This window comes from Periplaneta americana, chromosome 7 (assembly GCF_040183065.1).
Source record: "Periplaneta americana isolate PAMFEO1 chromosome 7, P.americana_PAMFEO1_priV1, whole genome shotgun sequence".
Lineage (NCBI taxonomy): Eukaryota > Metazoa > Arthropoda > Insecta > Blattodea > Blattidae > Periplaneta > Periplaneta americana.
In genome coordinates this window covers 92647737-92673679 of record NC_091123.1, presented here as the reverse complement: position 1 = coordinate 92673679, position 25943 = coordinate 92647737, and the positions used below count along the sequence as shown (strand labels likewise).

Below are 25943 nucleotides of genomic sequence, written 5' to 3'. Positions count from 1 at the left end.
TGTAAAGAGCAAGGGAACCACAGATGTCGATTTTCTTTGCAGTATTATTTTCCAATCATCTGGGAAACTCAACTTGAATAATATGTCACCATTTGGAGTGCAGTGAAGAGCTGTTACTGCAAACATTTGTTAATAGATGTTTACGAAGAATTTTAAAAATTAGATGGCCAGATATAACCACAAACTCAGAACTATGGAAGATAACAAATCAGAAAGAAGCCACAATAGAAATCAAAAGACGAAAGTGGAATTGGATAGGGCACACAATCAGGAAAGAAGATGGAGCAGTAGAAAGAATGGCTTTGGATTGAAACCCCCAGGGTAGTAGAACAAGAGGAAGGCCAAAAAATACATGGAAGAGAACAGTTTTGGAGGAAATTGCTAGGGAGGGGAAAACATGGAGCGAAGTGAAGAAGTTGGCTACAAATAGAGTCCGATGGAGACACTTTGTGAATGCCCTATGCTCCTCATGAGGAGATATAGGAGTTTGATTGATTGATTGATTGATTGATTGATTGATTGATTGATTGATTGATTGATTGATTGATTGATTGAGGAGCTGTTACGTCAGTAACCTTACAATCGACTCTAGGCGAATGCACTTATAAAATTTAACCTCATCGAATTTTTTAAAGAATTCATGATTTCAGCAGTCTATGTCACGTCATATGGATGGGGCTTTTTTCTGGCTGATCTGCAGATTTCTATGTAATCTGCTGATACGCTATTGTTTTTGTTTTTAAGAGCCCGTCCAACTGGTGGAATGGATGCAGTCTGCTTCCATTTGGGTATGTTCAACTTAAAAGAACTTTTGTTCTATAACGACGTTCCCTTGCCGAAGATGGTTACAACTGTTTGAAGATATCTAGAACAATAGAAACCCCATTTTCGAGTCGCAGAAAACTTGAATCAAATAAACTAATAAAACTAATAATAAAATATGTAGCAGCAAACATCATGCAAAATACTTGCTAAGTACTGATATGCACCGAAAAAAAACTATTAATCTCAGTAAAGGTAAAGGTATCCCTGTAACATGCCATGAAGGCACTTGGGGGACATGGAGGTAGAGCCCCATGCTTTCCATGACCTCGGCACTAGAATGAGGTGGTGTGGTCGGCACCACACTCAGACCACCTTTTACTACTGGGAAAGACTCGGTACTCAATTTTTTAGGAGGCTGAGTGAACCTCGGGGCCGTTCTGAAAGTTTGGCAACGAGAAAAAATCCTGTCGCCACCTGGGATCGAACCCCGGACCTTCCAGTCCATAGTCAGCTGCTCTACCAACTGAGCTACCCTGCCGCCCATTAGGGTACGGCCACACGAGCTACATTTGTCGCAGGTTTTCTGCGACAAATGTAGCTGGAATTATAGGCAGCATTGAGTTAAATGGAAGCGGCCACACGGAGCAGTAAATGTAGCAAGTTTGGCGCATCCCAAGGTCGTGTCGCAACTCGAATGGGTCCAGGTCCATTTTTTCTGCGACATTTACTGCTGTTGGGTGGCCACACGTAGCGACATGGGTGGCTACACGTGCAGCTACATTTGTAGCAACTTTCTGCGACAAATGTAGCTGGAATTATAGACCGCATTGAGTTAAATGGAAGCGGCCACACGGAGCAGTAAGTGTAGCAAGTTTGGCGCCGTCTGACATGAGGTCTATTCGTGACCAATAAATTTCCAGCCTAAACGAATTAACATTGTTGTTAGTTACTGGGAATTTCTTATTATGAAATCCATATTTTTTAAACTTTAAATTTATATTAATATTTATTTCCGCTTTACTAATTCCCAGAGGAGACTCAGTGAGTCAAAGAATATACATGTCAAAAGACTTTTATCTACTAACTGACAATAAATAAAGAATAAATATCATGCAAAAGAAAACAAAAAAATTGTAATAAAAGTACAAACAACCGTGTAAAATGAATGTTTATTCTTTAATTTTTTAGGAATGAGATAGAAAACGAAAATCAAATGTCATGTAAAGGACACACAGATTAAGACTTTAAAAAGAGTGAAATAACAAATCAAAGTTATTCATTTTACAGTAGAGAATTACAATAATTTAGCGCAATGTAAATTTACAAATGCGTATGGATACACGCGTAAGCTAATTTTAAATACTATTTTCTTAATCTTACTCCTGTTTTTTTTGTTACTTCACCAGAAGGAAAGTAAATATCGCCACTAAGTTCCTTTCTGGTAATTGAATTTGCAGCCAGGCATACAACACCTTGGCATTTTATTCAGGCTTAATGCATATAAAAATAAAACAAGTGACATTGATGAGTGCAGTGAAATTTGTCTCTCGAATTAGCTATAAGATATCGCAATTTGTACCACCCCGCTTATCTTTTAGCGTTAAAATTTTCTTTTGTTGGTAAAAAAACTTTATGAGACATGAAACTGTAACATACCCTAAGATTCACATTTCAGTTTCCCCCTCCCCCGAAATTTAGTAATCTGAAAAACGTGATCTATCATGTTTAAGAGGACGTAAACTCTGTTTTCTATAGGATAAGATGTAGGCCTACAATGGGAGAAAGGCATTCTCAAATTTGAAGGAAAACCCGTTTTTTTAATGGTTGAAATTCTCAGTATGTATATGTAATCATAACAACAGAATTAACTTGTGTTTATGAGGGAGTGAAGTAGAGAGGGAGATTGACTTTTAGATGGGAAATTATTATCATGACAGATTTATAACAATACGATGCCAATATATATAACAAATTTTGTTACTAACAATACGGTGCCAATAAATATTGCTTCACTTATGTATAGTCCAGGCTAAGTTCCCTATTTTTTAACTCTCTTCAAAATATCTTTCTTTGAAAAGTACATACATTTTTCTTCTTTCAATTTCGACCTAAAGAATTCTTCAATAATAAAATGTATACAAAAGCGTTCTAGCAAGCCGTTCACAGCAATTTGTTTGGTAAAAAAAAAAAGTACAATTCTTTTGCAGGACAGACCTCACAAATCAGTATTGTTTATAAATATTATTGTGTTATAAAGACATTTCCACTTTGAGTTGTATTTTGGGATATAAGGGTCAAGTTTAAATTGCCGCAACGTTCAATAAGAATTCTGCAAAACCAAGAAAAAGAGAACTTTTATGATAGATGTGTTTACTTAGACTCTTTTCAAAATACCGTTCTTTGAGAGTACACATTTTTTTTTCTTCCATTTTCGACCAAAGGTTTCCTTCAATAATAAAATCTACACAATAGCGTACCAGTAAACCCTTCACAGCGACTTCATTTGGTAAAAAAAAAAAAGACACAATTCTTTTACAAGACATCTCTCAAATATGTTACAAACAAATTGCCTCTTTGAGTTGTGTTTTGGGTCATGTTTAAAACTCCTTTTTACTTGGAGATGCTTCAGAAATTCATGTATTGGAAAGGGAAGAGCATGTCTAATCTGTAACTTCTGGTGAAGTAACAAAAACACAGAAATAAGATTAAGAAAATAGTATTTAAAATTAACTTACGCGTGTATCCATACGCATTTGTAAATTTACATTGCGCTAAATTATTGTAATTCTCTACTGTAAAATGAATAACTTTGATTTGTTATTTCACTCTTTTTAAAGTCTTAATCTGTGTGTCCTTTACATGACATTTGATTTTCGCTTTCTATCTCATTCCTAAAAAATTAAAGTATAAACATTCATACTTTTATTACAATTTTTTTGTTTTCTTTTGCATGATATTTATTCTTTATGTATTGTCAGTTAGTAGGTAAAAGTCTTTTGACATGTATATTCTTTGACTCACTGAATCTCCTCTGGGAATTAGTAAAGCAGAAATAAATATTAATATAAATTTAAAGCTTAAAAATATGGATTTTATAATAAGAAATTCCCAGTAACTAACAACAATGTTAATTCGTTTAAGGTGGGAAATTATTGGTCACGAATAGACCTAACATGTCAGACGGCGCCAAACTTGCTACACTTACTGCTCCGTGTGGCCGCTTCCATTTAACTCAATGCGGTCTATAATTCCAGCTACATTTGTCGCAGAAAGTTGCTACAAATGTCGCTATGTGTGGCATGTCATGTGGCCACACGTAGCGACATTTAACGCAGAAACTAGCAGTAATTGTAGCGCCCGTGTGGCCACCCATTTTGCGACAATTACGGCAGCTTCATTTGTAGCAGAAAACCTGCGACAAATGTAGCTCATGTGGCCGTACCCTAAATCTCAGTACCTAGAAGATTAAAAATTTGAATTCGAAAACTAACTGAATTTCTAATTTTTTTTTTTACTTGGTCATTTAACAACGCTGTATCAACTACGAAGTTATTTAGCGTCGATGAGATTGGTGATAGTGAGCTGATATTTGGCAAGATGAGGCCGAGGACTCGCCATAGATTACCTGACATTTGCCTTATGGTTTGGGAAAATCTCGGAAAAAACCCAACCAGGTAATCAACCCATGCGGGAATCGAATCAGCACCCAAGCGCAACTCTGGATTGGTAGGCAGGCACCTTAGCCAACAGAGCTACGCTGGTGGCTTAAATTTCTAATTACTTTGACACTGAAGAGTAAATGAACAATCATAATTATACACCCCCTGCAATATTTCAGTAATTTAAAGCTTGAATAACAGCAATAAACACACAAAACTTGTTTGACTACACAAGAATACGAGAAAAGGTCGAACACACTATCCACACGGACAGTCGCTATGGAGTTAGCAGCGAGCTTTGAACAAAGTGGATTTGGCTGTTTTACTCATCACATATTTATGTACGCTTAAGAGTTGAATTGTACATCCCCTTTCGAATGGTACTAAAATCTAATTTTAGACAAAAAATGGATTTAGCAGGCTTACACTCTAAGCCGACGAAATAACTGAATTAGGAGAACACAAGATCTATAATTTAAACTACACAGATTTACACATCATTGCGAGAAACGGTTAATGAACCTCAAAACATAAACAGTATTTTCTTTTGAAATATAGGAATTAGCTTCTTATGATGACTCTATATTTCAATATACTGTAATAGTACCTATGAAGAAAATATGAGTGTTGCTTACTTAGTCTTGTCATATTATGAAAGTTTGAGTCGGTAGCACAAGTTTACAAATACTAGCGAAGTAAATATTACTATGACAGTTCATATAATACTTCTTGCTAATACCGGAACTTAAATTTCATTTAACATTGATCTAGAACACTATTTCTCAATAGCCAATCAACAAAATTATTTTCGATGTTCGAGAAGTAATTTTATATTTTTAATGAACAAAATTACGGTATGGTATGCGGAAAAATAGGATATAATAGATTCAAAGTTGAAAAAACTACAGTGAACATTCATGTGGATAGTCACACACCTCCTTCACTGCCCACAAAATAGCTATTGCAGAATCACATCAAAGATTATGTTCGAGTCTTCCTTAATTGTCTACTTAATATTTTATCATATTTAGTTCAGTTCAGTGTAGTCATGCCCAGACTCATGAAATAACTATAATGTGTTTTGTTTTCTAAAATCGTATTTATCTTCTTGTCGTCTTCCAAAAATCTTTACAAATTGTAGTACTAGTAATAGCCTAAAACACGTGTAATACAATCATATGTATGTGTTGTGTTATCCTATTTCTTTGTACATGCCACATTTATATCTGATGTTTTTGGCCTATTAATTTTGCTCTCACGTTGAGAAAATCCAAATGACAAGTCCATTTCCAACCAAAGCAGCAACAAAGAAGAAACAGTAGAGGAGTCCAAGGGAATAGTGCATCATAGGATCCACCTCGGGAAACGCCAGCCAATGTGAGGGGATGTGGACCAACTCCTCGGCAGGCACATTCCACCCCAATAACCGTGGCGCAACCCTAAAACAAAACAAAAAAACCCCTGTTTAGAATAGTTTCTTTTTGTTTCTATATTTAAGGTACACTGTTAACTCGGTGACTAACATATCAAATTCTCATAGTAAACATCCAAATTAAAAATCTGACAATTCCAAATAGAGTGGCAGACAAAGACAGAATTTGAGTAGGATTTTCTTTGATACTCTTCTTTTCAGTGTTACCCAACGGCACTGCCATAATAATCATCTTCCTAACAAGTAATAGTCCTAAAAAGAACTGTTCTGCTCTACAAAATTTTCCTTCCATCTCTTCACAGGGCGTCCTAGTGATTTTTCTCCTGCTGGTCTGTAATTCAAGAATGCTCGAGGGATCCTTGTTCTAGTCATACCCTTGACATGATGGTGCCAGTTATCTTGGTATCAGTGTATGTACTGCAGTACTGATTGATGATTCCATTCTGAGTTATTGTAGAATGTTTTCATTTCTTTTGTGATCCCACTTGGTATAGCTAGCTGTTCGGCACATAAACTTTATTTCACTAGCAATAATTCTATTTTCATCATTCTTTCTTAAAGTCCAAGCTTCACTGCCATAACAAGGGACTGGTCTCGCTAGGGTTTTGATTTCATTAACTGCAGCTTTGTAAGATTTCTCCTGTAACATCTATGAATTTTCCTATATTATGAGTGAGTGAGCCTAGTTTGACCACCTAATCTAGTGGTCGTTAGCATTCGCTCAAATGGGTAATGGATAAGCAGTATATCGGAATATGCACCATTATGCAGAAGGGATAGGGAGAAAGCATGCCGCTAGCAGCCACGGATGCACAATGGTGCAGTTTTTTATCTGTGAGTAAGAGACATTAGCCTGAGCGTGCACTGTGCTGATGACCGCTGAGCTAGTCAGTCGTCAGCTTACTAAGAGGGAAATGTAATGCCAGACGAGATGCCCGGTAATTTGTGTGTATTTTCCTATTTGCGTGAAGAATCTTTCTGGTGTTTCAACTATGAACAAAGACTTTCATTTTCCTGCATTCATCTTACAGTCTCAAATTTTTCAATTCAGTTTAAGATTGTCAATAGGTTTGTTTGGAGCATTTTTTAAAGAAACATGGCTCCTGCACAATCAAAACTTTATCGACAAGTTATCAAAGGACAAACGAGGGAAATTATTTATACTATTATAACATTTATGAAGAAGAAAGGTGACGGAAATGACTTTACCATTATTGTTTTCAAAAAAGAGCATACGACCATGTGTCTGCTGCATGCGGCATTTCTGTGCTCTAAATTAAGACAATAAAAACTAAGTACACAGTGTTGAAGCTACAAACTTAAATGAGCTTCAGAACATAAATAACAAGAACAGACCTTGGCCATGCACAGACTTTGACGATTTTGGTGCATGTAATCAGTAGATCAAAAAAGTACCTTTATATCAAGGAAAGGAAAAGTGCCAACAGTAAAAGAAAAATGTACCGGTACTTCCTAAACTGCGAAAAATAATCCAGTACAAAAAACTGCAATTCAGCCTACTTAAAAGTTAAAATCTCTAGGATTTTGGTGAAAGTAACAGGCACTTGCTGATAGAAGTGACATCAAAAATGCAATAATCACTTACCTACGAGCCAAAACGAGATTTCGACAAGACCAATTGTGTACAGCAATGAAACCAGGACTGGATATACTCCTTTGCTGCTTGTAGGCTAAACAAGGTCTACCACCCTATCATGCTTTTAAAAAGTAAAAATGTTCTCGCAAATTTCAAAGATCACAGTGTATGCTATGAATAGCTTGACGAATCAATTAATTAAATTATAAATAAATTAAGCAGGGCTTAAAGAGTGTAGCAAAATGGTAGGGCATAAATATTATTAATTAAATTACTAACATACAGTATTCCTTTCTCAGGTGAAGACCTTTCTTATTACACTGAGGCGCGCAAAACAAGCTATGAGATCATTAAAGTCAATTTTTTGCACTGTACTTTCTTCAGTGTTGAGGAGTGCCAAAGATGATACTCTTTCCTCATCAACCAATGATCTCATATAAGCCTATTACATCTTCACAAGCCTTGAAGATGAGAAAGATTGTTTCTTCAGCAGTTGGTTACAGGCGCATTTAGTATCATCCAAAGGTCTATTCATTCATTCATAGTGTTCTGCCCAAGGGCAGATCTTTCACTGCAAACCCAGCATTCTCCAGTCTTTCCTATTTTCTGCCTTCCTCTTTGTCTCCAATATGATCCATATATCTTAATGTCGTCTATCATCTGATATCTTCTTCTGCCCCGAACTCTTCTCCCATTCACCATTCCTTCCAGTGCATCCTTCAGTAGGCAGTTTCTTCTCAACCAGTGACCCAGCCAATTCCTTTTCCTCTTTCTGATCAGTTTCAGCACCATTCTTTCTTCATGCATTCTTTCCAACACAACTTCGTTTCTTACTTTGTCCATTTCACACATTCAATCCTTCTCCATATCCACATTTCAAATGCTTCTATTCGCTTCTCTTTCCTTTGTCATTGCTATTCTCCTTTATGTATCTATATTTCGATGTACTTCCACAAGATGCTCTTGGCAAAGAAGTTTGCACATATAGGTGTGCCGAATCAGTCTTGTCATCATCCGTTGTTAGAAGTTGTTGCAGATGAGATTTCAGATACAAACTTTCACCTTGTGAAGTATACTGACGATCTTCCTTGCATAATGATAGTAGTGTCTCTGCTGATGATGAAACTGAAGTTGTCTCTGAAGACTAGACTTCACACTTTTTAAGAAACTAAAATTATCATGAAGTTCTTTTCAGTGAGTACTACACTCTTTAACAGATTAACACAGAAAGTTCAGGATTACACTAAATGTATTAATTCTAAACTTATTGATCCAGTTTTGAGTGCTTCTCTTCGACGACGTTTTCACCGGGCATTTGTGGACTTTCATTCTCCTTCCTTTATGAAATGTATAAGTCTGCAGTCCAGAGGAACTCTTAGCCAAATCTGCAAACCGAAAGTTACCTTTCCTTAAATCTGATGTAAAATCAGACAGTGAACCATGCAAATCACACACTTAGCTTATATCAATACTTTCTGTGCAATTGTAGGACCCTTAACTTTTCATTATTCACCTCAACTCTATAAGAGGCTTATAGATGTCGCTAGTGCCGAGCACAGACCACTTGTTTCGTCATAGGTTATCTAGAGTGCGCCACAGGCGGTGGATCTACATTAGACTCGTAATGAATGATGATGGAGAATTATTGGGATGTCACAGGAAAACTGGAATATCCAGAGAAAACCCCTGTATTGCCTGGGTCACTGGCTTTGCCCAACACAAGTTATAAGTTCCAGTTAGATTGACCTGGTTGATATTCTGCAGCCTCCTCAGATCGATGGCAACTGTTTGCAATTCACGTACTACGTCCTTCTGCATCCTATATTATCTGAAGATTGCAGCATTGTAGATACCGTGATTCACCATGGCACCATCTGTTCAAGGAAGCTACACAAAGCTACCAGACCTCTGGTCTATCATAGTCCACTGTGAAAGCCCGTATGCCTCCCTGGGATCTTATGTAACTCCCCCAAACAGATGACACAAGTAAGAGAATCATGGCACCACATCTGCTGAATCTCCCTATCGATCTGAAACTACTGATGAAGATGAAATTAATGCGAAAGTGAAATGAGTCTGAGATCCAACGCCCAAAGTTACCAAGGAATTCTGCTTCAAGTGGTTGAGGGGAAAAACCTCGGAAAAAACTCACCAGGTAACTTGTCCCAACCAGGATTTCAACTCGGAGTCGTTAGTTTCACGGTCAGACATGCTAACCATTATTCTACAGTGGTGAACAAATTTAAAGTTGCATTAATTTATTCCACCATCAAAAACCATATTGTAATTAGGTGATATTCTGTTGAAAGGCAAGGGAATAATTTACTTAGTGATCTGTGCGAGTGGCAAGAGTCTATGAATAAACAATATAAAACGTAGGGTAAACCATACAGTTATTGGCCACTTAAGGAAAATTTTATGTTTGAACGTCGAGGATTTCAATGCATTGTATTGTAAGAAGAAACTGTTTGTGCATCTGTAATTGTCAATTATTTCTTTATTCAAATCACTATTACAAAAATGGAATCAATAATACTGTGTGATACTAGTGACCAATTAAAATTGATATGTGTGAAATTATAGTTATTGGCCACTTCTTGACAGTTATTGGCCACTGATTGCATAGTTATTGGCCACTTCACAATTATCAACTCTAACAGACATTTATTTTTGTTTTGGCTGCAAATATTATTTTAAACTGTTGCTAATATTTTTATTAGTTATTTACACATGCATTGCACTGCCCTAATACCAGTTTTATGTAAAATATAAATCCACATGTCTCTTTACTGTATAGACCCTTATTTATATGTTGCTAGTTTATCAAGTTTTTCAAGGTAATCATCATCCTCCGAACTACCCTTAAGATCCATACTGTTATGTGAATCTTCTCCTTTATAAAAATGAGTGACACAGGGAGATATAACCATCTTTTTCAGGAATGTGTTGTCTGTGTTTACGTGAATTATAATTTAGATAAAATACTTTTTTACAATCTTCACATCAAATTTCACTGGAAGCTTCTTGCAAATGTCACAAATTGGACTTGATTCATTTTGCAATTCTCTGAAGAGTGTTCGTTTTCTTTTTTCTGTCGCAACTTTACGTTTTCTCTTTCTTTTTTCTTTTCTTGGAAACTTTCTGTTCGCGCTTCTTTCTATGCATATCCTGGTAGCTCTGTGATATCGAAAACGATAATATTTCTATATCATGTTTGCCTTCTCTTTTAGGTGTCTCTGGCCACACCAGAAACTTGCCGATTGATGTATTCTTGACTCTTTTGAGTATGGAAGATATTTTCTCACTTATGTTCTTTTTACTTGGTTATTTAACGACGCTCTATCAACTACGAGGTTATTTAGCATCGATGGGATTGGTGATAGCGAGATGATATTTGGCGAGATGAGGCCGAATATTCGCCATAGATTACCTGACATTTCCCTTACGGTTGGGGAAAACCTTGGAAAAAACCCAACCAGGAATCGAACCCGCACCCGAACGCAACTCCAGATCGGCAGGCAAGTGCCTTAACTGACCGAGCTACGCCGGTGGCTCTCACTTACATATGTTACCACAACGAGAATGTTGACTACTGCAACCTGAATCCACACTTGTTGATGTACAGATTGTCATGGGGAGTCGGCCACTGGCGTAGTTCAGTCGGCTGAGGCACTTGCCTGCCGATCCAGACTTGTGCCCTGGCGTGGGTTCATTCCCGCTTGAGATGATCATTTGGTTAAGTTTTTCCGATGTTTTCCCCAATTGTAAGGAAAATGTCAGGTAAACTATGGCGAATCCTGGGCCTCATCTCGTCAAATACCATCTCGCTATCGCCAATCACATCGACGCTGAATAACCTAGTAGTTGATACAGCGTTGTTAAATAGACAACAAAAAATACAATATAAAAAATTGTCATGGAGAGTCACATTCCGGGGTTCATCCCTTGCATTTTATAATAGGTGTAATTGTCAATATTGTCAGCCAAAACTTCTTCTTGAGTACAGGGTTGTTTCCGATCTCTGATAACGAATTTGAATGACGTCATGTGCGTCAGGAATCACACCGCCAGCTAAATTGCAGCGAGAAGTGACAGACCAGTAGTGAGTGATTTCATAATCAGAGTGCACGGTGTATCACAGTAGCAACGCCCAAGAAAATTTAACCTTTCTGGCAGGGGTACATAACAACTCTTTCCGATGCCAAGTACAGTTACATGAAAATCGTAGGAGCCTGCAAAATATGTGGTTTCATTATTTCCAAGAAAGACATCTTATGTGTACTTAGTAAGACTGGCAAAGCTCGGATGGGATTAATTCCAGAGTGGAAAAAGCAAGCAAATCCACCCCCCGTCATAAGTCGCCGCACCCCAAGAGATGATACAAATTAATTCCATTCGAGCTTTACCAATCTTATTAAGTAGGCCTATACAGAAGATGCCTTTCTTGGAAATAACAAAACCTCGTTTATTGCAAGCTTCTTTTATTTTCACTGAACTGTACTTGACATCGGAAAGGGTTGTTATGTACCCCTCCCAAAAAGGCTCGATTTTCTTGGAAATTTCTGTTGAGAGTCGCCGTGCACTCTGACTATGATATCACTCACAACTGGTTTGTCACCTCGCGCCACAATTCAGCTGTCTTGTGACTCCTGACGCACATCATGTCATTCAAATTCGTTATCAGAGATCGGAAACAACCCTGTAGACTTGTCTGCATCCAGTGTTCGATATGAAATGACATTTTCAGAACACGGTTTCCTCCTAAGCTATAAGATTCAAATCACCTTTCCGTTTTAGCATTCTTTATTTTGATTTTTAGGATTGCTTTAGGAACACCGTACTTTTTAGCAATGACAGTAAGTGAAGTCCTGTGTGTTTCCAATCCTTCCAATGTTACCTTTATCGCCTTTGGCTTATAGTCAGTCCATTTTGGAATCTTAAAAATAACCTAACCAGGGTACAAAATAAATAAGAATAGTTATTGGCCACCCATTAAGACAGTTATTGGCCACGTGGCTAATAACTATGCACACATTTAATGGACTGAAAATAAAAATACTAGTGAAATAGTGGAATGTAATAAGTTAAATGAAGGAAAATAATTGGTTTTTAAAATTATTTTATAATTACAGTTATTGGCCGGGGTGGCCAATAACTGAAAAATGCGTTATAATTAAACAGTTATTAGCCAGTCAATTTTTAAAATTTAGGGATTGTATTTTATTACGTTTTATAAGTGTAAAGCCAAAATAGAGATGTACTTACCTCATAATTGGAATAGTAATGAATACCAGTTAAAAGAAACAGCAATTATTACGACTCAACCACAACACAGTTCTTAAGAATTTCACAAGAAACCAAAGCCTGGGAACGTATGTTTTGCAGAAACATCTTTTTCATCTCACAGTGCTATCTGTTGTTGAAAATTAAAGTAACTGCCAAATAAGAAAACATGCTGCTACCATATGGCAAAATATTAATTAATTATTTGCACATCCTGTCTTATAATAACACATCAAAGTTCAAGTGGCCAATAACTGTAAGGTGGCCAATAACTGTATGGCTTACTCTGCTTCAAGTGGTTGAGGGGAAAAACCTCGGAAAAAACTCACCAGGTAACTTGTCCCAACCAGGATTTCAACTCGGAGTCGTTAGTTTCACGGTCAGACATGCTAACCATTATTCTACAGTGGTGAACAAATTTAAAGTTGCATTAATTTATTCCACCATCAAAAACCATATTGTAATTAGGTGATATTCTGTTGAAAGGCAAGGGAATAATTTACTTAGTGATCTGTGCGAGTGGCAAGAGTCTATGAATAAACAATATAAAACGTACTAACGATTTTTTAAATTATTAATTTTTTCAACACTACAAGAGGTAAAACTGTTGTTAAAAATGTGTGGACGTCCTTTATCATTGTCATCAGACTGAGACTTTTAATGAAATATGGTTATTAATAACTATTAAAATAATTATTTTAGGGTGAAATATAAGAAACCACATATCGTATCCATTTATTTTAGTCTAAGAACATGGTAGAAAACTTCGAATGAAATTGGAGACGTAAGGTCAAATTTTGTTGAAACCTGTGATTTCCCACAGAATATCTCTCATCCCTGGACATCACACTTAATTATAAGATCACTGTGAATAGCAGGATATCTGGTTGACCTTTCTATTTGTTCCATACTACCAGTATCAGTATTACCAGTACTTCCTTTTTCAATTATCTTTACACTATCTTTTCTAGATAATTTTGCTAAGATCTAACTTATATCGACCAGAAAAAGGGGTAATTGTCTCTGTTATTTAAAGCTCTAAATCAGAATTATAACCCTTTTAAAATTAACTTTTCCGAATACAGATATATCTACAGTATTTTACTGTAGAGAGCTACCTACTGAATGCCTTCCTTTATTTGGCAGAAACAGAGGTACAGTGTTCGGCCTGCTGGAAAATTGTAATTTTTATTTAGAGATTTCAGTTAACACCATAATCTACTTAAAATTAAACCAAGCAGAGCATACAAATTAAAACATTTCATGTTTCAATATGGTGAAAATGTGGTGAGTACGAATGGATCAATATCAATTTTGTTCTCTCAGCTTTGTGGTGTGAAAGTTTTTGTAGAGAATACATTTACCATGGAGTATAATGTTAACCGTGAAAAACACAAGAAAGCTTTGGATCGATTACAAAATCAGAGGATGCTGAAGCTCTTAATGGGTGCCTTCCTCGAAACACTCGCAGTTTTCTGAATAATTGTATGATGCTTCCATTTCTGCTGGTATTCCACTAAATAGGATGAACAATTAAACATTTCGAACATTTTACGAGAATTATATAGCAAAGTAAATATCTTAAATTTATTCTTCTACCATAAGGAGGAATTATGTTAGTAAAGGTTACAAGCAAACAATTTCATAATTTCGGCAGATAGTTCATGTGAAAAAATATGGCTGTTGATAGACGAAACCACCGATTCAGTGGGATAGTATTTAGTAGATGTAGACTAGTATGATGATGGTATTTGAACCTGTTGAGTATTCCTACTGGATTGTGAATGCTTAGAAAAAGTGAACTATTAAAAAATCAGCAAAGTTTTAAACGGATTTGAATAATTTCAAGGAAAAATTGTTCCAGGGCCAGGTATCGATCCTGGGACCCTTCTCTTAGCGCAAAAATGCTCTACTGACTGAGCTAACCCAGGAACTATACACGACGTCACAATTTTCCTTTATATCCACACAACTCAAATGAGCTGACAAGATGCCAGAACCCAACTTTGAGTGCACCCAAATTCTGTGTGACTTAAATTGTGGCTTTCTGTTAACATACCTCCAGTAACGAATATATTATGCAAATCTGGCTTTCAGGCAGTATGTAGTATGTGACGGTGTCGTGTATAGTTCCTGGGGTAGCTCAGTCGGTAGAGCATTCGTGCACTAAGAGAAGGGTCCCGGGATCAATACCTGGCCCCGGAACAATTTTTCCTTGAAATTATTCAAACCTGCTTTACAGGGAGCTACTACCTGAAATGTCAGATTTGCATGATATATTCGTTACTGGAGGTACGTTAACAGAAAGTCACAATTTAAGTCACACAGAATTTGGATGCACTCAAAGTTGGATTCTGGTGTCTTGTCAGCCCATTTGAGTTGTGTGGATATAAAGGGAAGAATTGTGACGGTGTCGTGTATAGTTCCTGGAGTAGCTCAGTCGTTAGAGCATTCGTGCACTAAGTGAAGGGTCCCGGGATCGATACCCGGCTCTGGAACAATTTTTGCTTGAAATTATTTCAATATGCTTTACAGGGAGGTACTACCTGAAAGCCAGATTTTCAAAGTTTTAAACACTTTTATGCCTCATGGCATCGAATATGATATGATGAAAGATGAGTGGAATGGAGAAAAATTCTCTCCGGCACCAGGATTTGAACCCGGGTTTTCAGCTCTACATGCTGATGCTCTATCCACTAAGCCACAACGGATTCCCATCCCGATGTCGAATCAAATCCTTCCAGTTTAAGTTCCACCTCTTGGGTTCCCTCTAGTGGCCTACCCTCATGCACTACGTCATAAATGTATGACAGTGGGACCATGTACACATACATGTGCAGAGGTGCACTCGTTATGAGTGACTAACTGCCCGGGATCCGACGGAATAAGCGCTGTCTTAAATCACTAAGTGATTATTCGCATATCTTATATTAATATGATGTACCGAAGTACATATGATATTTCCGTGCAGATATTCTGCGTCATCATATGATGAAAGATGAGTGGAACGGAGAAATATTCTCTCCGGCACCGGGATTTGAACCAGGATTTTCAGCTCTACGTGCTGATGCTCTATCCACTAAGCCACACTGGATTCCCATCCCGATGTTGGGTCGAATCCTCTCAGTTTAAGTTCCACCTCTTGAGTTCCGTCTAGTGGTCTACCCTCATGCACTATGTCATAAATGTATGACAGTGGAACCATGTGGATGAATAAGCACAAGTGAAACAAGTCTATAGAACTACTTTTCCAGTGTACTTTGTTAAGTTATTTATGGTCTTATGGATGTTTACTATGAATTATGGGTGATTCAGTATCATTTCAATGCCTTTTATTGACCTATTTTCGTTGTTTTTAAAGCCTTTTTAGGGGCCTAAAATACCATTTTTAGTGCCTTAACTTCCGATGTCTAGTGATTACATAAGTGTTAAAAGTATAGATAGATCAATGAAAAAAAAAAAAACATTTCGCATTAGATATAGTGAAAGTGAATTAGAACCTGGTGACAATATGTGTTTTAAATATGCCTATATTATATCAGCTGATCCTGAACGCAATTTCTTGATGTAAAAAAGTGTCCTAGCTGAGAATCATCAGTCGTTATGTTTCAGAATTTACAGAAAATCTTTGCTACATTTTGTAATTCAAAGTTAAACAATGAACTCTGACGATAGTTGTAATTGATTCCAAATCAATTATTATGATTATGATTTATGCATGTTAATATAAGGTTTGTTTCTGCAGCAGTTTCCAATGGTTTGAGCATGTGCACTTCAATTTTATGCATAGTAAATTTGATGTGCGCAAGCTCATGGTCATGACAGTTGCAAACTATCGGAAACTGCTGCAAAAACAAACCTATGTTGTTAATTATTTTAGGTAAATTTTTTATTTTACGGAATTTCTTTTTTTTTAATTTTTACGTTACAAATGCATCACTTTTAGGAACTCTAATCTATAGGTGATCACAATCCTAGTCGTAGTAATGAAAGTGAGTCTCTTATTTCATTTTTTAAAGTCTTCAGAATATTTTTCAGTAATTTTGCAAATTTTATCCTCAATAATTACATGAAAGTAGAGCTGTAGATCCTGATTTTGAGAAAGTAACAATTGATGTGAAAGTATTAGGCCTACTAAAATTACAGTAGGATCGATTTTCTTTCCTACTAAAAATAATAACTATTTTAATGTAAATAATATATAATTTAAATTTAAGTATTTATTATAATAAGTTACTCTCTTTCACGAACAGTATTTACATTCTTACCTGGCTTCAGGTTGCCACACGGTGGAGTTTGAATAATTACTGCCTTGGAGTTCCATCCTGGTGGGCACTGAGGGATCAAGGCAGTAGCGATTGCATTATATAGTTCAACTTGATCCCATTAGCTTCCTGTGTCAGCAAATATCACTAATCAATCCTATTCAATGTGAGATTTAATTCCATTCCTACAGGTGAAGCCATGGAAAGGAAGTTTTTCTGGATTACAGACCTTATTCATGTAAATGTACTGAATGCTAATTCATTTCGAAATATAAGAGTGGAAATCACTAATTATCACTAAAAAACCTCAACCAGGTAACTTGCCCCGACCAGGAATCGAACCCGGGCCACTATAGTAACATGCTGTAGTAGCACTCCCCATTTACTGTAACAGTCTGTCTTATTCCATTATTGTTCACACCTGTGGAGTAACGGTTAGCGCATCTGGTCGGGAAACCAAGTGGCCCAGGTTCGATTCCCTGTCGAGGAAAGTTACCTGGTTGAGGTTTTTCCCGGGGTTTTCCCTCAACCCCATATGAAAAAATGCTGGGTAACTTTCGGTGCTGGATCCCGGACTCATTTCACCGGCATTATCACCTTCATCTTATTCAGACGCTAAATAACCTAAGATATTGATAAAGCGTCGTAAAATAACCTACTAAAAATTAATGATGGAGTTAACATGCGTAATTGAGGTTCGCCTTCCGACCAAAGTCATCAGTAGGCACTTTTCAACAATGTGGCCTCCGCGATCTCCAGATTTCAATCCGGCCGACTTTTGGTTGTGGGGTTACCTTAAAGAACGAGTTTTCCTGACACATCCAACAACCCTACTGCAACTGAAAGATGCCATCTCGCAAGAAATTACCAATATTCCAAGACATTATCTGTAAAATGCTGTGCATGGTGTCGCAGACAGAATGCTGTACGTTGAACAAGAGAACGGCGGACATCTTCCCAATGTTTTGTTGTTTGCCCAACACTGAGATGTTTTTGTTTTTTCCCTGTCTCACATATTATAATATTTATACCGGTTTAGTGTTTGAACTGACTTTTGAAATGCCCTATACTTAAAAAATAAGCCCATTATTTTTTTGCTTGGAATTTTTATTGTTTATTGTATGCCATGGTGTTGGTATTCTAATAGGGGATACAACTAAATAAAGATTCGTCTCTAATTCGTTTACTCCAAAGTGTTTAATAAACACAACTGAATGCTTTGTTGGCGTGGTATACGAGTAGCTTCTAGCCACATAACTTAACTTATCCTTTTCAGTTGGAAATTTGAGAACTGTAACATAACACTCTCACTTATAGCATTCTGGTAATTGCTGGTACACACAGGCATACAACATTTAAGAGCCATCTGTAAATAAAAGAATATGGATAAATTAATTTCATTTTTAATTAAAGTCTAAACTTCCTTTATTTCAGATCCCTGAATTTATTTTTCTTTTATGTTACACCTATATTAGAAGTAATCATTACTACATGCTTCAACTTTTGATTTCTTTTCAGACTTTACTTGTATGATTGACTTATTGTAAATAGTTTGGTGACGTACATGTTGTCATGCTATTGTCCATCCGAGTGGTTATATGATACTGTCGTCAAAATGGGGGAAATCACATGACAGTTACTTACTTAAGGAGGCTTTTTTTAAATTACTTTAAACAGTTGTATAATACTACGTAAACTTCCAATTTCGTACAGAAAATATTTGCAGAGAAGAGCCTAACAACTCAGGCACTAGCCCTTACAGAGAGGACAGGAGAAACGAGTGTGACAAACTGAGAAGTGACATAACCATTCGGTCGGACAGTATCTATTTATCATTTTCATAGTTAGAAAACAGTGTATTATGAAGATTTCAACTCAGAATTACACTGTCTTTTAGCTGGACATGAAACAACTGCAGGTAAGCTGCCAGAGACGATGATGGTAGATGCTGCCACCCAGACGGACGAGTGGAGCAATTCCAAGAGCAGCGAGGACGATGACTTGGAATTCGAAAGATGGTTCCACTTAATGCAGATGCAGAAGCAGCAGGAGCTTACAGCCTTCGAAGTCGGTGGATAAAGATATAGATCTGTGTGCGTCGGCTTTCTATATATGCACTCAGCCTCCACTACCCTTCGCAGAAGAAGTCCGTCCTGACTAGTCTACTACATCGCGCCATAGTCATATCCGATATCAACAACTTGCCTGCAGAAATGGACCATCTACGTAGAACACTACAACAAAACAACTACAGCCGGAGAGACATCAACAAATCCCTTAAACAAGCTACCACGAGAAGAAATACAATAGACGTAGACAGCAAGCAAGAACCGGCAATGAAAGCTTTCATTCCATTCTGCGGGAGCGTCTCACACAAAATAAGCAGAATCCTCCAGAAGCTAAATATCAAAACCATATATAAACCACAGAGCAAAATCCGGAGTCATCTACGTGAGGTTAAAGACAGTCAGGGCCTAAGGACACCAGGGATTTACAAGATTCCATGTGAGTGCGGCAAAGTATACATAGAGCAGACTGGCCGCACAATAGAAGACAGAATCAAAGAACATAGGAGGAACCTGAGGCTCTATTACCCGGAAAAATCTGCAGTGGCGCAACACAGCATAGAAAAGGAGCATAAAATACTGTTTGACCACACCAAGGTCATTAACAAATCAAGCCACTACTGGGATCGTACAATCAAGGAGGCCATAGAGATTAAGCTGGAGAAAAACAACTTTAACAGAGACGGTGGACTGCAGCTCAGTCAGGCATGGACACCGGCCTTGGACCAGCTTAGGCCCTCTTACAATCAAGGTCATGAAGATCACGGACCGAGGACAGCAACCGAATCCAACCGGCGGAACAGGACACGTCGCCCGCCAAACTTCATACAAGAATCTCGGGAGGGGCGGAGCTTATGAGGAATGATAATTCCCGGCACCAGATTGGCCGATCCGCCAACCAATCCCGTATCACCTGAAACAACCTAACATCTATAAAACCCACGACTTTCTGTCCAACAGGCTTGGAGCTCACATATTTAGTTTCTTACAGCCCCAACCCCCTTGCAAGGACGCATTTGCGTACCTTTTCAATTTGTCCTCCCAATTCTCCTCTCTTTTTCGATTTTTCCAGACACAACTTCCCTGAAGATGGCTGAAGAGATAGAAGTTGAAAGTTTGGAACATTCCAAAATTTTAACTCGGTTGATATCCCACGAAAACATATTAGCGTAAAAATTCCATGTATATTGAATTAAGTAACCCATAAGCCTCTTGTGATCGATCTCCTCTTCTTCTATCTTCCGCTAGTCTGTGAAGCATGACAATAATGGCAGGCAACATTTTCTTCGTAGCTTCGCAGGCTACTGCTTGGTAAATCCATCTGTCTTACTCAGAGCTTTCAGTTTTATAACAGATTTTCTCATGTCATGCTGAACATTAATAAAAAGGGAATGCGTGGCTGATCCTGACATAAAAACATACAACTTCAAAGTGAAGTGGCGTCCAAAAAGTTAGCCTAGCTGGTCTAAAACCTAAAAAGTGCTCATAAACTTTGTCATTTAAGTAAAAACGAACGACACAGATAACTGTTCAGTTTGCTTAAATCTTTAGTTTCTTCTACCATAATAGCGCTGTTTATTTGTTTGCTCACAACTTCAAGAGTATAAACTAGCAACGACATTTAAGATTTCATTCTGAATTGATGGATGAGTATACTTAGCATTTTTGGCCCTTTTAGTTTGTTTTCTACAATGGAATTGTTTTTAGATATTAACTGTAGTAACTCTAAGAAATTTTCGCGGTTTTCATTATCTTGGGTTTCATTGTTGCCTCTCTGAGCGATACATTGTACAGCAATAAACCTGAGGATTTCTATTATTTGTCCAACATACATACGATTTTCTCCCACCTTAAGTGCGTATTCTTCGTTTATCAAGGTCCCAACTGATGTTTGTGGATCTCTTATTTTCATGAGTCGATATTCTTCCCATGCAGCACAACTTTTCTTATGTAATTCAACATTTTCATGTTTTTTTTCTATCTCCGCGTCGGCGAACAGTGTTTTTTTTATAGCTCTTTTCCGTCCTTCGTTGTTAGAGACGACAACGACCACTCTCAGTCGACAAAAAAAAAAAAAAAAAAACGGCACGCGAAACAAAATGCAGCATCTTGGGAAACAGCAGCCAGGGGAAAGTTTTAAACCATTCAGATTGGAAACTTCTTTTCTCCTCCTTCCCAAATCTTCTTTTCGGGTATTCATTTAACACGAACTGCTGAGGACCGTCGGAAACTGATTGAGCTATATCGAGAGGGAAGCCCTTTTCACTCTCATTAAGCGCGAGTATAGATACTGTATCGCTTTCACTTCACTTTCAAATTCTATCGTAACATCTTCACCTTCACTCACTTTTCTTTGATTCTGCGTAATTTTTTAAAGAAGTCTGAAATATTACGTTTTTGCTCGGTAGATATTATAACAGACTGTAGAATTTGACTTTTTACAACCAAATCACTTAATATCATAATTATGAACAAAATATTATTTAAACTGGTAACTCGTAAGAACACACTCACTATGTTACAAGTCAACTGCATACTGCACTGTCGCAATGATAATCTTCCTGAAACTTCATAAATAGTCTTGTTGTTCTACGTAGATTATAGTCATGTTAATTTCATTCAATAAAAATGTTAAATATATTGAAAAATAATAATTAATATAGCCTATAGGCTTATCAATAATGAGTCTGATTTCCGGGAATGTTCATTGTCGAGTCGACTGCATTGCACCGATATATATTAATGCTAACGACGTTCAAGCAGATGTAATGCTATTTTGCGATGAAATAAAAACAAGATTAACGTTGATCTGCGTTTATCTGTGAATCGTGTAAAATGTCAAATGTTATGTGCAGTTTGAATAATGGCTAGTTTTTATTTCTCGCGTTTAATGAAATTTGTTTTACACTCTTACAGGAATATGTTTTTGTTCTTCAAAATAACATGCCTAGTATTTTTTTAATAAATTGCCCTTTGGGGTGCGGAAAGGGGTGCTCCGAGTTTTTATGGGGTGCTTGCGCACCCTAGCGACGTCCCTGGTACCACATAATGAGGTTGCAGAAGCAGCAGGAGCTTACAGCCAGTGGCGGTTTCTCGGGGGAGGGAAGGGAGGAACGTCCTCCTCACACTTTTCTTCTTTTGAAAGTAAATATCAAATAAAATATATGCCTTGAAATTCGAGGAAGATTCGATAATTTTTAAGTTCACAGCTATAAGAAAACCTCGGTTGATCGAGTTTTAAACGATGCGCACTCATGTGCTGCTAGAAAACTGTGAGAAAGATTCAAGATAGTTTGTGTGGAGAAAAGGCACTCCATTCCTCCTTTACTGCAGTTAACACACATAGACAACAGCGCACTAGCGGAGAGAGAAGCAGAGTTTTAAAGCAAGTAAATGAATGGAGAGGGAGGAGATCCTCCTCTGAATCAATCATGGGCGGGAAATATAGAAACCGACTGGTCGTGCAGCAAGCTCGCTACCGCTGCCATCTAACGATGCTGCATTCAACCAGACTATAACACATCTAGGAGGAGGCACAATAAAACAGTTTTAACGCAACACTATGAAAGACATCATGTAAACTGTTTTTTAAATTATAAAGAAAATATATTATTCATTGCACTTTATATAGGCTACTAGTCATGGTTTGAAACTTTCGAGGATATTTGAAAGTTGAAGTTGGATTTAAATAAAACAAAGAGGAAGTAGTTCTACGTTAGTATCGCAGATCTTTTTGGCCCCTGAAATTCACTTCCATTCATTGTCTACTAGACAGGACAACAGCCAAGTTGTCAATTTTGTACAAATATATTTGAAATTGAAAGTACTCCAAACTACGTTATTTTTAACATAAAAAATTAATCGGCCACCGGCAGTTTTGAACAATAATGGTAGCATGACTTTACAAGAACTGACATTCTTCAAAAGCATGTGATACTGAACTTGTAAAATGTACATGTGGCAACACAGACCACGTGGGTGCAGTGTTCTCGCTTTCCTAACAGATTATTTCTCATTCTCACTTCCGTAAAATGGTTCCGGTTACTTGTTAGTAGCTAGTCTCTTCCAACACCTGTGATGCTGTAGTGTGCATGAAAAATGCTGCGAGGTTGTGAATTTCCTTGTAATTGTTAATTTGTGCAATTATCCAACAATGAACGGAAGTGAAAACATATTTTGGACAATTTAGGAAACTCAGTTTACAAAAACAGATTATTGCTATACAGAAGGGAAGGCCAACCCCAACACTACCTGGTCTTACATGTATGCATGTAGGCTAATTTGTAGCTTGTTTCTCTCAAGAATGTGTCATTTTGCACTGTTAACTTCTTTCCTCCTCTTAAGAAATATGCAGGAGCCGCCACTGCTTACAGCCTTCGAAGTCGGTGGAAGTTTTGGATGGGAAGGTACAGTAGCTGTTTATATATAATGGCGCTTTTAGCTATGCACAAGTTCAGGAATTTTAATTATTATTGGTATAAGTATGCCTCGGAAATTAGAAAATAAGAGCTTACAATGGTTTGGGCACCTTAAAAGAATGGAAAGGGAAAGTCTGTCAAAGAGAATATTAAATTTAAAAGTGACAGTATCTATTTATCCTCTTCACAGTTGACAAACAGTGTACTATGAAGATTTCAACTCAGAATTACACTGTCTTTTAGCTGGAAATGGAAAAATCTGCAGGTACGCTGCCAGAGTCGATGGTGGTAGATGCTGCCACCCGTACGGACGAGGGCAGCGATCCTGAGAGCAGCGAGAGCGATGACTTGGAGGAATTCAACAGATGGTACCACATAATGTGGTTGCAGAAGCAGCGGGAGCTTACAGCCTTCGAAGTCGGTGGAAGTTCTGGATGAGAAGGTATAGTAGCTAATTGTTTATATTCTGAAGTAGTGGCGCTTTCAGCTATGCACATGTTCAGGAATTTGAATTATTATTGATACAAGTATGCCTCGGAAATTAGAAAATAAGAGCTTGCAATGGTTTGGGCACCTTAAAGAATGGGAAGGAAAGTCTGTCAAAGAGAATATTCTATTTAAAAGTGAAAGGAAGACGACCAATGGAAAGACCACGGGAAATATGAATAGATGAAATTCAGAAGAACTTAAAAGAACGGGGATACAAGTGGGATGAAATAAACAGGAAAAAATCTTGGGAATACAGAGACGAATGGAAGCATATTTGGAATCGACCTTCGGAAAGGAGGACACGATGATGACCGGTAGCGAATAGGGTTTTATCCAGTGGTATCTTTCAGCCGTTTCTCACCACTCGTCTGATTCACTTACTGAATTTGTCGCAGTTCACAGAACCTGTTTGACGTTGAACATATTAGGTTCTTGACAGAAAGAAAGAAGATTATTTTAACATTTTTAACACGAAATTCTCTAGCGTTTTAATAAGACAGTGACAGTAAACATAATCATATCATATTATTAAATCGTTTCTTATCAAAGTGCGCAGGCAGTCAAAACAGGAATAGAATATCGACGGTCCATTTTGAGTTGGTTTGACTCAAAATGTAAAGTTTTGAGAAATCTGCATTTTTAAGCTTTATGTTGTAAAAAATCGAAGAATCATTCAACTTAGGAGTGTACGCAAGGGGGAGTTAACGGGTTTGAACCCCACCTGAACTAAAAAAAGACATATTTAGATTTGAATATTATTTATCCAAAATCAAATTTTTCACTGTCAGAGTAACAAAATCTACATCGACATAAGGCATAGTCTTCCTACCTCTCCTTCAATATAATCCCAGTCGTAGGTGCTACGGCATATTCGAATTATAACAATGCTATCTTTTTTTTTATAGAGAGAGACCTACTGCCTCGTACCAACCTTGTAATAAAATAAAGCTGACACAGTATGAAATTGAAAAGGTTGTTTTGTCAATTCTGTAGTGCAGATGTTAAATATTGTGCACTGCCGACTTTAAACTCGATTTAAGAGCGGTATTCACGCGTTCGTTAGAGTTCTGACTTAATTGTGAAACGTTCATATAACGTTTTGTGCATTTGACCTCGGAGGGGTCGAGGGACTACCAGCGGGCGGTGCGGTCGAAGACCTATCCGCGGGCAGCGTAGACCTGCAGTGACGGCGAGGTGCCACGGGGATTCAGAATGTTCAAGTAAGGACAGGCCTACTAAGACTACTGCAGGTTAATTTGACTTTTGGTTGGAATTCGAATGAACTTCTGATTATCTTTTGAAATTATTAAGGAAATGGATAATACAACTAGGCTAAAACTGAAATAATAATAATAAATCAACTTCCAAAAATAATTTTGGTCCTTAAAAGCATAAGTAATTTCACTTCTAGATACCTTTTTAAAGATTTCATTTGTTTGTAAATTGCTTAATAATGCTACACTTACACTTATTTCTGCAACTCCACGTCTGTCATTGAAAAAATGTATGATACATAACTGTGAAGTCTCTTTTTGGCTCGTGTCCTAAATTTAAATAAGAAAAAACAAATGATTCAAGAAATGTGAGCTGGTGAAAATTAAATACTCAATTAATAAAATAATTACTACCAAAAGAATATTTTATTAATTCTATACAAAAGATGGATTACACAGAACAGATGGCCAGAAATCATAGATTTATACACAACATACAGCATGAAACGATCATCAAAAAATGCTTTTTGTACACAATAACATCTTTCAAACGAAGTGAAATAGCCAATAAGTTCAATAAATATTATGCTAATAAGTAATAACTATAATTAATAATTATCTACAAGCTGTGAAAGGGAATAAAATAGTATATTGTTGAAATTAGGGGGTTATGGTTTATTACGTGTATTTATAATTTTAATTACTTTTTCTACATTTAATTATATTTTAATTTCTATTAGATTAGTTGGTGGTGT

The 25943-nt window shown here is 37.1% G+C and overlaps 1 protein-coding gene across 3 annotated transcripts in view; it reads right to left on the bottom strand.

The window, feature by feature from the left end:
* Window positions 1-25458, bottom strand: part of LOC138703294 (opsin, ultraviolet-sensitive-like) — a 58636-nt gene extending 33178 nt beyond the window's left edge. Inside the window, exons 1-2 of one of the 3 annotated variants that reach the window (XM_069831069.1) lie at window positions 25441-25458; window positions 5684-5863 (exon numbers count right to left, since the gene is read on the bottom strand). In XM_069831069.1, the coding sequence (XP_069687170.1) occupies window positions 5684-5772 (89 nt within the window). In that variant the 5' untranslated portion in view covers window positions 5773-5863; window positions 25441-25458. Of the gene's footprint in view, window positions 1-5683; window positions 5864-17004; window positions 17341-25440 lie in introns of those variants that run through there. The other 2 variants (XM_069831067.1, XM_069831068.1) reach the window with 2 other exon arrangements.
* Window positions 25459-25943: the final 485 nt, after the last annotated feature.